Source organism: Scyliorhinus torazame, chromosome 5, assembly GCF_047496885.1.
Source record: "Scyliorhinus torazame isolate Kashiwa2021f chromosome 5, sScyTor2.1, whole genome shotgun sequence".
In the NCBI taxonomy this organism is placed as follows: domain Eukaryota; kingdom Metazoa; phylum Chordata; class Chondrichthyes; order Carcharhiniformes; family Scyliorhinidae; genus Scyliorhinus; species Scyliorhinus torazame.
Genome location: NC_092711.1, coordinates 256056582 through 256073720, shown reverse-complemented (window position 1 = coordinate 256073720; position 17139 = coordinate 256056582). Strand labels below are relative to the sequence as shown.

Below are 17139 nucleotides of genomic sequence, written 5' to 3'. Positions count from 1 at the left end.
GTGAAAATATTGGATCAGGCATTTCTGTTTAGATTCAAAAGAATGTTCTTTAAATTTTTTCTTTCAAAACTTAAGGAAAAGAGGTGAATCTGTCAATGTACTATTCATCACCGTGTATGCAATTAACTTGTTAAGATTGCTAGTTAAACCAGTAGCATTGATTAGAACATAGATATCCTGCAAACAACAGACAGCTGGAACACTTTGGTGTGAGAGCTTGTTGTGAGTTAGCAGCTATGAGGCAGTGTCCTGCGAGAAACCTGCTTCAACCTAAAAGACCAGACTGGATTGATTATTTACTGTGCAGCCCCTGGTTGTAAGTAACAATACCCACAGCCCTTAAATACATTTTAAAAATGGTGAGTAACTTGCAGCAGAATTCCCAGCCTCAAACCTACTCCTGGAACCACAGTATTTATATGACTGGTCCAGTTGAGTTTATGGAAAATGGTAACCCCCAGGATGTTGATATTGGGGGATTCTGCGATGGTAATGCCATTGAATGTCAAGGGAGATGATTAGATTTGCTATTGTTGCAGATGGTGGTTGCCTGGCACATGTGTAGCTTGAATTTTCTTTGGTATTTATCAGCCCAAACCTGAATATTATCCATGTTTTTTAATAATAATCTTTATTGTCCCAAGTAGGCTTACATTAACACTGTAATGAAGTTACTGTAAAAATCCCCTAGTTGCCACATTCTGGCGCCTGTTTGGGTACACTGAGGGAGGATTCAGAATGTCCAATTCACATAACAGCACGACTTTCAGGGCTTGTGGGAGGAAACTGGAGCACCCGGAGGAAACCCATGCAGACCCGGAGAGAACGTGCAGACTCCACACAGACAGTGACCCAAGCCGGGAATCGAACCTGGGACCCTGGCGCTGTGAAACCACAGTGATAACCACTGCGCTACTGTGCCGCCCATCTATCTCTTCTAATAGAAGTTGGCAGATCTTCTGAGTTTTTCCAGTATCCTTTGTTCTCATTTCAGATTCCAGCATCTGCAGTATTTTCCTTATTATACTGTTGACTGATTTATGCAAAATAATGGTGTTTTACAGCATGCTTTGTTCACAGCTTCAAGGATAGGACCATCTTATCTCACAGTCTTTCAGTAATCTTTTTTCTTTCTCCAGGCTACCTTCTGAAGATTCTGCAGAACCACACAGTTCATGCTTGTGACAGGGATCGCCTCTCAGTGAGCTGTCCACCTCAGACATCCATTAGCATTCTGTCGGCTTTCTATGGTCGGCGTGTTCCCAGTGAACACTTGTGTCCGAGTACAAGAAATACTTCCGCTGAAAGCATTAATTGTGCTGCCCTAACTGCTATACCGGTGGGTAATGTAACTTCATGCAGGTTGAAAAAGCAAATTAATTGTTTGAGACGCAATTTCTAAATTTGTGGACGACAACAAATTGGTAGGATTGTCAATTCTGCACTAGACTGAAACAAGTCGCGAATACACTTGTAGAATAGGAATATAATTGGCAACTGAATTTCAACAGTTGTTTGAGGTATTACAGCTTGGAAAGTACTTGGAAAGTGGATAGTGTGTGATAAGGTTAATTGAGGAAAAATGGGAGAACACTTGATACTGTATATCTCAAAATCTGAACATCTTGCTATATTGCCCTCTCTGGGGAGGTGTAAATAAAGTTAGTTCAATAATGGCTGCCTGCTGTGAGTCAGCGTAATCTTTTCTCATGCAATACACAACAGAATGATAATGATGAGGATAGGATAGAATTTTTTTACACTTCATTACTGATGTTAAGGACTGAAGAATATTGTGACTCACTTGTCGAAACTCCTGTTGATTCTGAGGAGGTATGAGTGATATGAATGATTTCTCCATGTGTACACATTTGTACACAGTAAGTCAGCATGGTATGTAATGGGGAAATGATGGTACTGGAGGTATATTTGTGTATAGTGGGGAAAATTCAGCCCTAAGAAAGAGAAACGGTGTTATTATAAAGTTTACATATTTGCCTGAAAGCAAATAAAATAAGGATAAAGTAAATGTTGTCCTAAACGTGATGGGGCCACATGCTTTTGATGTTGTTTGTAACCAAGGTTGTCTGAGAGACCCCAGTTTGATGGAATTTGCCTAAGCGAATGAAATTCTCGATTGGTATTATAGTGCAACTGAGAATGAGGTTGCTCAGAATTGCATTCTATGAAAGGAAGCAGTTGCCAAGTAAGACTGTGGCAGGTACATTCTTGAATTAAAAATAAACTCTCTTGTCACTGTGGGTATGGCCTGACCTTGGAAAACAAACATTGCAATAGGTTTGTAGGAGGCATAAAGGACCATAAAATCCAAGCTGGCTTTTTGAATAAAGGCAATAAGTTGATGTGGAAGGAGGCCTGCAGTGAGGGCACAGTTATGGAGATGGGAGAAATTGCTAGTTGCAAATTACAAGGGGTTCTTTACCTGAGTTGGCAGGGAGGTTCACTGGTTTTCCGTGAGATCCCGGCCAAGATAGTCAAATTCACCGTCCGAGTCAAAGATTTAGATGCTAGCATTGCCATGGTAGCCACCAGCCATTTAAATATTTGTGATAGAATTAGCTGAGGTTAGATGAGAGGAGAACACTTAACTGGATCATAAGCAATGGCCTGGACTGGCTGGGCTGGTTTCTGTGTCATACATTCTATGGAATCTATGTAAATCTATGCAAACAAATCACCTGGATACAACTTAACTCTCTCAGTTTCTGCATTAAACTGTAGCAGTCGCAAGTTATTTACTGTTATGACGTCCTGGACTAGTACATGGTCAATTCCAGCCCCCCCCCCCCCATTTAACCCATAACAATTGAATTATCCAATAATTCTTAGAAAAACACCCAAAGTCTTTGGCCAAGCCCAATAACTACAGTCACCAGGTTTGTAAATTTTAACACAATTAAGTTTTTATTAATAACAGTAACTATAATATATGCAAAAAATGCAACATGTTGACTATTTTTGAATTCCTAACCCCCTTCCACTTAAACTCGTCCCATCCTCTACACACACATAAGATAGACAAACACAGAGGGGAGGAGAGGGGTGTAAGAAAAAAAAAATTAATAATGAAAGTAAAAGATAAGAGTCTTGTTTCTCCATCCCTGGGACACCCGGAATGCATTCCCTTTTTTTTTAATAAATATTTTATTGAAAATTTTTGGTCAACCAACACAGTACATTGTGCATCCTTTACACAACATTATAACAATACAGATAATAATGACCTTTTTTTTTTATATAAACAAAAAACAACAAATAAATAAATATTAAATAACAAAAATGAAAACTAGCCCTAATTGGCAACTGCCTTGTCACAGGCTATACCCCCCCCCCCCCCACCCACCCACCCCCATCCCTCCCCCCCCCCAAGTCCTGGGCTGCTGCTGCTGCCTTCTTTTTTCCCCCATCTATCTTTCCGCAAGATATTCGACGAACGGTTGCCACCGCCTGGTGAACCCTTGAGCCGACCCCCTTAGGACGAACTTAATCCGCTCTAGCTTTATGAACCCCGCCATATCATTTATCCAGGTCTCCACCCCCGGGGGCTTGGCTTCTTTCCACATTAGCAATATCCTGCGCCGGGCTACTAGGGACGCAAAGGCCAAAACATCGGCCTCTCTCGCCTCCTGCACTCCCGGCTCTTGTGCAACCCCAAATATAGCCAACCCCCAGCTTGGTTCGACCCGGACTCCTACTACTTTTGAAAGCGCCTTTGTCACCCCCACCCAAAACCCCTGTAGTGCCGGGCATGACCAAAACATATGGGTATGATTCGCTGGGCTTCTCGAGCACCTCGCACACCTATCCTCCACCCCAAAAAATTTACTGAGCCGTGTTCCAGTCATATGTGCCCTGTGTAATACCTTAAACTGAATCAGGCTTAGCCTGGCGCACGAGGACGACGAGTTTACCCTGTTTAGGGCATCTGCCCACAGCCCCTCCTCGATCTCCTCCCCTAGCTCTTCTTCCCATTTCCCTTTTAGTTCGTCCACCATAGTCTCCCCTTCGTCCCTCATTTCCCTATATATATCCGACACCTTACCATCCCCCACCCATTTCTTTGAGATGACTCTGTCCTGCACCTCTTGTGTCGGGAGCTGCGGGAATTCCCTCACCTGTTGCCTCGCAAAAGCCCTCAATTGCATGTACCTGAATGCATTCCCTTGGGGCAACCCATATTTCTCGGTCAGCGCTCCCAGACTTGCGAACTTCCCGTCCACAAATAGATCTTTCAGTTGCGTTATTCCTGCTCTTTGCCACATTCCATATCCCCCATCCATTCCCCCCGGGGCAAACCTATGGTTGTTTCTTATCGGGGACCCCCCCAATGTTCCGGTCTTTCCCCTATGTCGTCTCCACTGTCCCCAAATCTTCAGTGTAGCTACCACCACCGGGCTCGTGGTGTAGTTCCTCGGTGAGAACGGCAATGGGGCTGTCACCATAGCCTGCAGGCTGGTCCCCCTACAGGACGCCCTCTCTAATCTCTTCCACGCCGCTCCCTCCTCCTCTCCCATCCACTTACTCACCATTGAAATATTAGCGGCCCAATAATACTCACTTAGGCTCGGTAATGCCAGCCCCCCCCCTATCCCTACTACGCTGTAAGAATCCCTTCCTCACTCTCGGAGTCTTCCCGGCCCAAACAAAACCCATGATGCTCTTTTCTATCCTTTTAAAAAAAGCCTTCGTGATCACCACCGGGAGGCACTGAAACACAAAGAGGAATCTCGGGAGGACCACCATCTTAACCGCCTGCACCCTCCCTGCCATTGACAGTGCTACCATATCCCATCTCTTGAAATCTTCCTCCATCTGTTCCACCAACCGCGTTAAATTTAGCCTGTGCAATGTGCCCCAATTCTTAGCTATCTGGATCCCCAGGTAACGAAAGTCTCTTGTTACCTTCCTCAACGGTAGGTCTTCTATTTCTCTACTCTGCTCCCCTGGATGCACCACAAACAGCTCACTCTTCCCCATGTTCAATTTATACCCTGAAAAATCCCCAAACTCCCCAAGTATCCGCATTATTTCTGGCATCCCCTCCGCCGGATCCGCCACATATAGTAGCAGATCATCCGCATATAAAGATACCCGGTGTTCTTCTCCTCCCCTAAGTATTCCCCTCCATCTCTTGGAACATCTCAGCGCTATCGCCAGGGGCTCAATCGCCAGTGCAAACAGTAATGGGGACAGAGGACATCCCTGCCTTGTCCCTCTATGGAGCCGAAAATATGCCGATCCCCGTCCATTCGTGACCACACTCGCCACTGGGGCCCTATACAACAGCTGCACCCATCTAACATACCCCTCTCCAAAACCAAATCTCCTCAACACCTCCCACAGATAATCCCATTCCACTCTATCAAATGCTTTCTCGGCATCCATCGCCACTACTATCTCCGTTTCACCCTCTGGTGGGGCCATCATCATTACCCCTAACAGCCTCCGTATATTCGTGTTCAGCTGTCTCCCCTTCACAAACCCAGTTTGGTCCTCGTGAACCACCCCCGGGACACATTCCTCTATTCTCATTGCCATTACTTTGGCCAGGACCTTGGCATCCACATTTAGGAGGGAAATTGGTCTGTAGGACCCGCATTGTAGCGGATCCTTTTCCTTCTTTAAGAGAAGCGATATCGTTGCTTCAGACATAGTCGGGGGCAGTTGTCCCCTTTCCTTTGCCTCGTTAAAGGTCCTCGTCAGTACCGGGGCGAGCAAGTCCAAATACTTTCTGTAAAATTCAACTGGGAATCCGTCCGGTCCCGGGGCCTTTCCCGTCTGCATGTTCCTAATTCCTTTCACCACTTCTTCTACCGTGATCTGTGCTCCCAGTCCCACCCTTTCCTGCTCTTCCACCTTGGGAATTTCCAGCCGATCCAAAAAATCCATCATTCTCTCCCTCCCATCCGGGGGTTGAGCTTCATACAATTTTTTATAAAATGTCTTGAACACTTCATTCACTCTCTCCGCCCCCCGCTCCATCTCTCCTTCCTCATCCCTCACTCCCCCTATTTCCCTCGCTGCTCCCCTTTTCCTCAATTGGTGTGCCAGCAATCTGCTCGCCTTCTCCCCATACTCATACTGTACACCCTGCGCCTTCCTCCATTGTGCCTCTGCAGTGCCTGTAGTCAGCAAATCAAATTCCACATGCAGCCTTTGCCTTTCCCTGTACAGTCCCTCCTCCGGTGCTTCCGCATATTGTCTGTCCACCCTCAAAAGTTCTTGCAGCAACCGCTCCCGTTCCTTACTCTCCTGCTTCCCTTTATGTGCCCTTATTGATATCAGCTCCCCCCTAACCACCGCCTTCAACGCCTCCCAGACCACTCCCACCTGAACCTCCCCATTGTCATTGAGTTCCAAGTACTTTTCAATACATCCCCTCACCCTTAGGCACACCCCCTCATCCGCCATTAGTCCCATGTCCATTCTCCAGGGTGGGCGCCCTCCTGTTTCCTCCCCTATCTCCAAGTCTACCCAGTGTGGGGCATGATCCGAAATGGCTATAGCCGTATATTCCGTTCCCCTCACCTTCGGGATCAATGCCCTACCCAACACAAAAAAGTCTATGCGCGAATAGACTTTATGGACATAGGAGAAAAACGAGAACTCCTTACTCCTAGGTCTACTGAATCTCCACGGGTCCACACCTCCCATCTGCTCCATAAAATCCTTAAGCACCTTGGCTGCTGCCGGCCTCCTACCAGTCCTGGACTTCGACCTATCCAGCCTTGGTTCCAACACCGTGTTAAAGTCTCCCCCCATTATCAGCTTTCCCGTCTCTAGGTCCGGGATGCGTCCTAGCATTCGCCTCATAAAGTTGGCATCATCCCAGTTCGGGGCATACACGTTTACCAAAACCACCATCTCTCCCTGTAATTTGCCACTCACCATCACGTATCTGCCCCCGTTATCCACCACTATAGTCTTTGCCTCGAACATTACCCGCTTCCCCACTAATATAGCCACCCCCCTGTTTTTCGCATCCAGCCCCGAATGGAACACCTGCCCCACCCATCCTTTACGCAGCCTAACCTGGTCTATCAGTTTCAGGTGCGTTTCCTGTAACATAACCACATCTGCTTTAAGTTTCTTAAGGTGTGCGAGTACTCGTGCCCTCTTTATCGGCCCGTTGAGCCCTCTCACGTTCCACGTGATCAGCCGAGTTGGGGGGCTTCCCACCCCCCCCCCCTTGCCGGTTAGCCATCATCTTTTTCCAGCTTCTCACCCAGTTCCCACGCAGCTGTATCTCCCCCAGGCGGTGCCCCCCCGCCCATCCTCTCCCGTACCCACTCCCCCCTTTCCCCAGCAGCAGCAACCCAGTAATTCCCCCCTCCCACCCCCCCCGCTAGACCCCCCGCTAGCGTAATTACTCCCCCCATGTTGCTCCCAGAAGTCAGCAAACTCTGGCTGACCTCGGCTTCCCCCCGTGACCACGGCTCGCACCGTGCGACGCCCCCTCCTTCCTGCTTCTCTATTCCCGCCATAATTATCATAGCGCGGGAGCCAAGCCCGCGCCTCTCCCTCGGCCCCGCCTCCCATGGCCAACGCCCCATCTCCTCTCCCTCCCCACCTCCCCCCATCACCACCTGTGGGAGAAAGAAAAGTTACCATACCGCAGGATTAGAACATAAAACCCCTCTTCGCCCCCCCCATTCGCCCCACCACTTTGTCCAAACGTTCTTTTTCATAATCCACTCATTCCAGTTTTTCTTCTACAATAAAAGTCCACGCTTCATCCGCCGTCTCAAAGTAGTGGTGCCTTCCTTGATATGTGACCCACAGTCTTGCCGGTTGCAGCATTCCAAATTTTATCTTCCTTTTGTGAAGTACCCGCCTTGGCCCGATTAAAGCTCGCCCTCCTTCTCGCCACCTCCGCACTCCAGTCTTGATAAACGCGGATCACCGCGTTCTCCCATTTACTGCACCGAGTTTTCTTCGCCCATCTAAGGACCATTTCTCTATCCTTAAAACGGAGGAATCTCACCACTATGGCTCTGGGAGTTTCTCCTGCTCTCGGTCCTCGCGCCATCACTCGGTATGCTCCCTCCACCTCCAACGGACCCGTCGGGGCCTCCGCTCCCATTAACGAATGCAGCATCGTGCTCACATATGCCCCGACGTCCGCCCCCTCCACACCTTCAGGAAGGCCAAGAATCCTCAGGTTGTTCCTCCTTGCGTTGTTTTCCAGTGCCTCCAACCTCTCCACACATCGTTTCTGGTGTGCCTCCTGTATCTCCGACTTCACCACCAGGCCCTGTATATCGTTCTCATTCTCGGCTGCTTTCGCCTTCACGACCCGAAGCTCCTGCTCCTGGGTCTTTTGTTCCTCCTTTAGCCCTTCGATCGCCTGGAGTATCGGGGCCAACAACTCTTTCTTCATTTCCTTTTTTATCTCCTCCACGCAGCATTTCAAGAACTCTTGTTGTTCAGGGCCCCATATGAAACTGCCACCTTCCGACGCCATCTTGGTTTTTGCTTGCCTTCCTTGCCGTTGTTCCAAAGGATCCGCTGCAATCCGGCCACTTTCCTCTCCTTTTTCCATCCGTGTCCAGGGGGAACACCCTCCTGGTTTACCGCACGGTGTTTTTAGCCGTTAAAATTGCCGTTGGGGCTCCTATCAAGAGCCCAAAAGTCCGTTTCACAGGGAGCTGCCGAAACGTGCGACTCAGCTGGTCATCGCCGCACCCGGAAGTCCCGGAATGCATTCCCGATGGGATGGAGAATCGGACATCGGAGCAAAATCAAAATAAATGCAGATGGGCTTTATTGACCCACTTGCATATATTTAGCGGATCTGGTGCCCTATGCTCTGCCCTCCCATTTTTCGCAGGTCCCCACGGTCGGGAATCAGGTGAGCAAGGTTCACTTGTGGTCTCAGCAATCATGGACCTGATATGGTGGACCTCGCAGTGGGCCAAATGGGCCCCTTGGCCCACTACGAGGACCACCACACCAGGACCACCTGATCCCAACCCCCCAACACTGCAAATCAGCTCCCGACGCCCCCCCCTCCTGCACTGTACAACAGCCTGAACCCCCGGATTGCCTGGGTTCTGTCTCCCCAGAAGCTATGGAATAGGGAAACACCCCACAGGAGCCCCTGTGATAGGGAGAATCCCCAGAGCCTCTGTGATAGGGAGACACCACAAATACCTCATAATAGGGGACCCCCCCCCCCCCCCCCCAGGATGCCCAGCCTAAAGGTACCCCCTGCCCACACAGACCCCCCCCCTCTCAAGAAAAGGGACCCCTGACTGGAAGCTAGAGAGCAGTCCAGACAGGAGCACTGGGAAGCATTATAACTCTAATACTTACCTTGCACCCCCAAATGTCCATTCCTCAAAGGAGAGTTGCTGTGCCTGTGTCTGGTTCACACAGATTCACCGTCTGCAATCTATTCGTGGCTTTCGAGTAGTGGTTTGTGATTGACAGCTTGTAAAATCGATCTGCAGCTTTGATCCATTCATATCCCCTCATGACTCAGTGGCCTTTGGGGTGAAACCCCAATGTTTGTAAACATTGACCACATCAAAGAGAGGTAAGTGCTGGAGAGAGTGAGAGAGAGAGAGAGAAAGGGAGAAGAGTAGGAGAGCAGGTACTCACAGTTCCTTTTTCCTTCAGTGTCCAGGACCAACTGGGCTCTCCTTGGATCTCTGGAAATCATCCCATTCAGGCAGAATACTGCCTTTTGCCAATTCACTGGCCACCAGCCAACCAATCAAACCGAGCCCCCCTCCCATCTCTCGGGTGATGAAAAGTTTTGGTTCTGTTGCGCAAAGCCCAGTGTAACTATGTTGTGACTTTCAAGTTCCTCATGTCCCCTGCTCAGCTTAAAGATATATGTCCATGAAGTATCCATGGGTGAAAATGATAAAGGCAAAAATACAGAAAGGGGAATTAAGGAAATCAACAGGAAGGGCCTTTACACAGTAGAGAGGACCTTGTTCTAATATCTAATCTTTAGAAAGGCCAGGTTTGATTGTTGATGCGAGCCATACCCCAAATAAATGGCAGTTAATGGAGCAATTATTCCGCTTGTCAGTCCATGACCCTCGGTCTGACAAATTCAGATGCTGACCCATCAGGAGATGGCCGTGGTGGTGGGGTGGAAGAGAACAGCTAGGGAGGGAATTAATGTATCGAAGGTTGAGCATAGGATGGAACCAACCTGTAGTATTTTTAAGGAGCCCCTTTCACTTGGCTCCAAAAATGTGCACAGAATCGCCTTTAACCTTTTCATTAGTAAAGTCCTTGACCTTTGGTTCCACCTCTTATCAAGGCTATGAGTACACAAATGTACTGTGGCAAAAATACAGGCAGCAGGGTGCCCCTTGCTGTGGGGTTTAGTAAATATTTATATCTACTGATATTGTTTCAGCAATCTTTAGCCAGTACTGAATAAACAGCTAATGCTTCAGAGATTTTTGCTGTGAGGGCTATTATATTAAAATACATTTTTGTTATGCATTTGCTCAACTGCACCAAATTGCTGAGAGATTACATGTGGAAAATGCCATTTGGGGTTCCAGACACAAACATAGAAACATATGATTCACTAATATCTCTTGCTTCAGCTGGGACCTGCCTAGGATAAATGAGGAAATGTTATTTACCCTATTGGCAGCTTAGGTCATCACGATCAGATTTGTTTCCTCATGCACACTGCCTATTTGTCGTTTTTACAGAAAGTATTTGATGAATGTCAGGACCAGAGCTCCTGCCAGTTTTCCGTCAACAGTCGGGTCTTTGGTCTTGACCCCTGTCCTGGGACCAACAAATATCTGATTGTTTCATTTAAATGTAAACCTGGTAAGTACAAAGCCAGATAGTGACTTTTAGCAAGCGACACAAATGGCGCTGATCTCACACCATTTTATCCCATCTCCTGGTGTCGCCATATTTACATTGCATCAGGGAACAGGCAAGATTTTTTTTACAAAAAGTACTGCTGTCATAAAATGTTAGCAAGCATATTGTTTGAGATTACACATGAACATCTGAGAGTCTTGATTTCAAGTGCTATTATCGTTATTCGTCCTCTAAGAATATTCTCTCAGTTTAATTCGCTGTACCTATTGGCCTGGAATTCCTGTAAAGGTTCTTCCTTTGGGAACTCTGGAGAAATGATTTCAATGGAAATTCTACCTCATCATGTACACATCCAGTAAAAGAGTCTCCCTTAATTCTAAGGATCAATTTTGCCATCGGCACTGCTAAGACTCAGTTCTACCTCATTCTTTCCACAACCCTCCCCCTCTTGTGACCTTTCAATCCTCCAAGTCCTGCCATACACTGCTTGTATACCATCAAGGATGGGATTTTCCAGCCCTTCCTGTCAGTGGGATCTCCCTCTTTATGTGGCCCCCTGGAACAGGTTCTCCAGCAGTGGGACAGGCGAGCCATACAAAATGCCATAGTCCTTGGCAGGACTGGATGGTCTCACCTGCAGCCAATGGCGAGCCGCCTCTGCCACTGGAAAACATGTGGCAGAGGGGCTGAAAAATTGGCGCTCCAAATCTTTGGTGAGACATAATTTCCTTCATCTTAACATTGGGAAAAACAAAGCCATTGCCTGTGGCCTCCGCCACAAAGTCTGCTTCTTTGCTTCTGACTCCATTCTTACTCAGCTGCTATCTCAGACTAACGTGTAGTGTTGTAATATAACTTTAAATCCCATATCTGATCCAATAGCCAGACTACTTCCCTCCACCTGTGAAGCATTGTCTTCCAAATGCAGCCACCTCTCCTAAGGCCCTATTCAGGATTTTGTCTCCTAAAGTCTTGACTAGTCTAATACTGAACATTTGTGGCTTTTTTTCCTCTGTCAATCATTTCAATGAAATGTAGATTGGGTTGTAATCATTCTATCAGGCTATGCCCTTTTAATGTAAATGAAAATGTATATCCACTGGTCTCGCTGCTTTCTGTCCACTTCCCCTTCCACAGCCACACTCTACCTTATCTCTGCAATGTTCTTCAGCCCTCTAGCCTTCCCAAACACTTCATTTCTTTGACGCTGACCTTCTGCACAGGATCATAAAATCTCTACAGTGCATAAGGAGGCCATGCGGCCCATAGAGTCTGCACTAGCCCTCTGATACTGCCCCACCCCATCTCTGTAACCCCACCTAACCTGCACATCCCTCGACACTAAGGTGAATTTAGCACGGCCGATCCACCTGACCTGCATGTTTTTGGACTGTGGGAGGAAAGCGGAGCACCTGGGAGAATGTGCAAATTCCATACACAGCCACCTAAGGCCGGAATTGAACTCGAGGCCCCTGGTGCTGTGAGTCAGCAGTGCTGAACAATGTGCCAACGTGTTGTGCCTCGCCACTTCTAGCGCATTCTTTAACAATCTCAGTCCTTCTCTTTGGAACTCTCTCCATAAACGCATTCTCCATTCTCCCACCGTTAAAAATGTGATTAAAACCCACCAGTTTGTCCAAACATTTGGGTCATTTTTAATAATGTTAATTAAAATTTAAATGTTTGAATAACATGGTTTATATTTCATTTCTTTTCCTTCTTTGAAGGGTTGCACCACAATCTCACAAGGCAGAATTTTACAGTCCAGGGTCCCATAAAAATGCATCTTTCCTGCTCCTTACCCACCTGCCCCCTACCTGGCTGTGATGGGGCGGGGAAATCGCGTTCAGCGATCGACCGGAGAATCACAGTTCCCGACCAAATTGGGGGCGGCGCTGCTTTCGCGATACGTTGTCCCCTCCAAAGAGGTGTACTCTCTGAGTACGCCGCGCCACATATCGACTGCCTCAGGACAATGCCTGAGGCCTGCTCCACGATGCTCCGCCCCCGACCGGCCGGGTTCCCGATGGCGTCGGTTGGGTGTGTTCTCATCCGTCGGGAACTCGGGGTGGTGGCTGCGGACTCAGTCCCGCGCTGCCACAGTTGGGGGAGGGCCGAACTGCGGGCAGAGGGGGACTCTATTAGAGGCTGGGGGCAGACAAGTTGGCCAAAAGGGGGGCACTATTTTGTGGGCCGGGTCCACGAGCGGCCTCCGCCTTGTAGCATGCACAGCCGCTGCCATGCGCATGCGCGACTACGGACCCGGCAATTCTTCGGGCCATATCGGCAGCTAGAGCTGGGTGCTCTACACTGCCGGCATGCTAGCTCCCAGCAAAACGGGGAATCGGTGGCTGTTTTACACCATTTTGTTATTGTTCCCACGCCGACGTGGGGACATAGCCCCAGAATCGGAGAATCCAGCCCAAGGTCTTTAAGTGACCAATAAATGGTTACTAAGAGCCAGCACATGCCTGGCTGCAATTTTCAGGCTGGTGGGAGGTGGTCAGGGGAGCGCAGGGAGCTTCAGCAGGTTAGCTTGCTTGGGTCTAGAGTGGAAAGGTGGTGGTGCCACCCTCTTTCCTGATTGCCATCCCCTGTCCCGCCTTCCACTCAAGGGTGCCTCCTCTATTCCTGATCTTTGTAACCCATCCCCCCATCTTGTGAGTGCAGACTGAAGAAGGGATGGAGCCAGAAGCCATGAAGAGGGAGCAGAAGCAGGAGCCCTGGAATATTGAGCTGTGCTGTAGTAGACAAAGAACCACTAAGAGCAGCCCAAAGTCTCTGGAGATCTGGGGAGGAGAATTGGATCAGGTATATATTTGCTAGAGACTAAGGAAGACCGTCTGGATAGCAGAGAACCCCCCTTTCCTCATCTCCATTCTCCCCCACCTCGGAAACACTGAAGTGAGGTACCCCGGGACACCCTTTGTGGTATGGATAGTGAGGTGTGGGGTTCTAGCAGATGAAGGCTGTAATAATAAGAGTGCCACAAGTGTGGTGGTTCCCAGCCTTGTTTTTTTTTGCTGTGATCACTACCATCAATTCTGCTAGAGTCGAGTCAAACCTGCTTCCACTGATCTCGAACCAGCTCTGATATATGGCTGATTAGAGGCCAGAGTTGAGCTCTCAACGTGTGTCTGGGACCATGATCGGTCCATTATAAAATGCTTGTTTCTCTAAGTTAATCTTTTTCACTTGATGCTGGTGGAATAAAGGATAACGGGGTTGAACTTCCATACGTTCCATGTACTTAAATCCCTTGTTGAATTTTGGTGAGGGAAGTCTGATTCGACAATGCAGGCATCCCAACCTCTTGTGTAGCACTCAGTGTCATGATGGATGGGATGGAAATGCATTTGGCAGAGATGGAGCAGATAGTAGAAAAGCTGTAACTAGATCTGTCCATGAGGGAGGCTGAAGCAGCTCCTGTTTCTTTGGGAGCACAGACTTTGTAGGAGGAAGTTGAGACCAGAAAGAGGTTGTTAATTTGTCTTCCCTTAACCTAGGGAACCAACTGATTGAAAATTGGATATGGAGGGAGGTTGGTAATATCAAAGAGTCCTTTGGGCAAAGACTGGATGGAAGATGCCCAGATGGTCATGGCATTCAAGGGCATCAATGAGACAGAGCAGATGGTGTTCTTGATGGAGCATCTGTTTGGAAAAGCCCAGAGAAATATTGCAGAGAGGTGTAGATGTCAAAAGGAGCTGGCAAATATTTGTAGTCCTGATAAAGGTACTTGGGAACAGCTGTAGCCTGGTGTAGCTGCAGCAGAATTTCTACAGGTATAAACATACCTGTTCTCCATATCAATTGAGGGCCTGAACTTGTTTTGACTGCATCCTCCTCCTGATTCCTCCTTCACACCAACCAGGGATACTGTTGAAAAATCACTGAGTGAAAATAGGATGAGGGAGGAAAATGTCCAGAGGGAGTTGAGGAGACTTAACAGGGACAAGCCCTATCGATCCTTCTTCGATGCACCTGATTAGGGTCATGGGGAAAGATCAGAATACTAAGGCCAGGAAGGAGGCCACCATCAGGGAGGTGACTGTTGGCACTGATGGGGGTGGAAACATCATGGAGAGACAAGAGGAGCAGATTGCTACACTGCAAACTCTGATCCAATCTTTGCTGCCCTACCTCCATAGCAAGCTTCAAGGTCGATCATGCCGAAGGGATACTTCCAAGAGGTGCTGGAACTGCAATGGTGCTGGACACTTTAAATGAGATTTCCCCAGCTACTTCATACCTCACAGCCAACAGGACTACACACCCCATCCACTGCAAATATATTCCTTTTCTCACACCAGATGTGAAACTAGGCAAACCTTCTACCAAGAGCTAGGAGAGGACGAGATTAGGGAAGAGGCTCAGTTTACAAACAGGAACTTGTCCAACAGTTGATGTGAGTCTAATTGACATATGAGCAGAAGAATTGACCATTATCAATCACTTCTTCAGGAAGCACTTAACTGAAGAGTGTGGGCTGGAAGACATTTCCTCTTCACCCAAAGGAATCTCTGCTTTGCAAGGGATGGACATCCCTTATCACAGCTATGTTGAGCTTTCCACCTCTGTCCTCAGCCACACCTTCTGCAACCTAGGGATTCTGGAGGTCTACGACCTAACAGATACTCTCATAGAGGTGTGGAAGTTGAGGATACCTGTTGAGTTAGGATCAATTGTGTTTCCCTTGGAAAGCATTTATGGTGAAGTACATGGATCATGTTAGGAGCTTGGCAGGAGGACAAGGGTTCTCAACCTTGCTTCATGCACTCCTGAGAACCGCCCGAGTAGCTGGAAATCAAGTTTATTATTTTACCGCCCACACCATCACGATCCTTGAAGGATTATGCTAGGCATCACCAACTAGTGTAAAACTAAATGTCCAATCACTCATGCTATCTTATGAAGGAATCCAAACAGGCACATAAGGTGCTGAAGGACAGGAAAAGGATCAGTGTTGGACATGGCATTGGCTACAAAGGCCATGAATTCCCAAAGCCTTCGCAGTGACTTTCTGGAGGGCCTTTTGTCCCCCCGCCAAGGGAAATGGACATTTCACCTGTCCACCTCCTGCATCAAGTCCTCCAGTGCTGCATTAGAGAGTTTTGGAGCATGCTCTCGGCCCTGTTTCACTATATTCACATACTTGCAGATCATACACTTTTCTCAACCGCTTCCCATTATAATTGTCACAAGTAGGCTTACATTAACACTGCAATGAAGTTACTGTGAAAAGCCCCTAGTCGTCACACTTTGGCGCCTGTTCGGGTACACAGTGGGAGAATTCAGAATGTCCAATTCACCTAACAGCACGGCTTTGGGGACTTGTGGGAGGAAACCAAAGCACCCGGAGGAAACCCACACAGACACAGGGAGAACGTGCAGACTCCACACAGACAGTGACCCAAGCAGGGAATTGAACCTGAGACGATGGCGCTGTGAAGCAACAGTATTAACCACTGCGTTACCCTGCCGCCCTTGCTGCAGTCAGATTGCATCTTCCCTTTAAGAGGCGCAGACTGCCTTAAGTGGCGCTTGATGTGTTAAGTAAGTTGGTTCAACGTTGACTGCAACTGGACACAGTGAAAATAGAAACAGGCTTCTGACACAGGAGATGGTCCAACACTGTTTTATTGAACTTCCTGATTGCTGTACATAGTCTGCTGTGAGTTGACACTCTATCAATCTAACTGATAACCTCCTACTGGCTTGACCAGACTAACTCTCTACCTCATGGTGATAGTGCTCACTGGCTTGTGCACTCTTACTATCTCAGTAGCTGTGTGCTGTAAAGAGAGGGAGAGTCTTAATGCCCTGTGTGCTTTATAGTGGTGGTGTCCTGTCTGATGATTGGTTGTTATGTGTTGTGTGTGTTTATTGGTTATCCTGTGTGTCAATCACTGCCTGTCTGCATCTCATTATATACATGAGTGGATATTATGACATCTCCCCTTTTGAAGTAAATTTTGGAACGTGGCGATATATATACATGCATGATTATATACAAGTGGTGAGTGAATGAACATATGTACATGGGAAGGTGTCTATCGTGCAGATACAGAGCAAACTGAACATAATTTACAAGATTTAAGTCTATAGATTCAGTCTTTGTGGCGGGCGACGAATTCTCGTTGATCGCCTCAGAGGTGGAGGGGGGGGACGCTGGCACTTGGACAGGTGGGATTGCTGCCATGTCGGTGACATCATGGGGAGGTGGGATCGCTGCAGATCGGTGGCCTCGTGGTGCGAGATGTCCGGAGGAGGCATGATGACATGCGGAGAAGTGCAGCCAGGCGATGG

General features: G+C 47.9%; 1 protein-coding gene across 4 annotated transcripts in view; it reads left to right on the top strand.

Annotated features, from left to right (window-relative positions):
* LOC140421060 (protein eva-1 homolog C) overlaps positions 1-17139 on the top strand; it is a 63298-nt gene that overhangs the window by 14964 nt on the left and 31195 nt on the right. For all 4 annotated transcript variants that reach the window (XM_072505390.1, XM_072505391.1, XM_072505388.1 and 1 more), the window contains exons 2-3: positions 1140-1339; positions 10707-10830. In XM_072505390.1, the coding sequence (XP_072361491.1) occupies positions 1140-1339; positions 10707-10830 (324 nt within the window). The remainder of the gene's footprint in view (positions 1-1139; positions 1340-10706; positions 10831-17139) is intronic.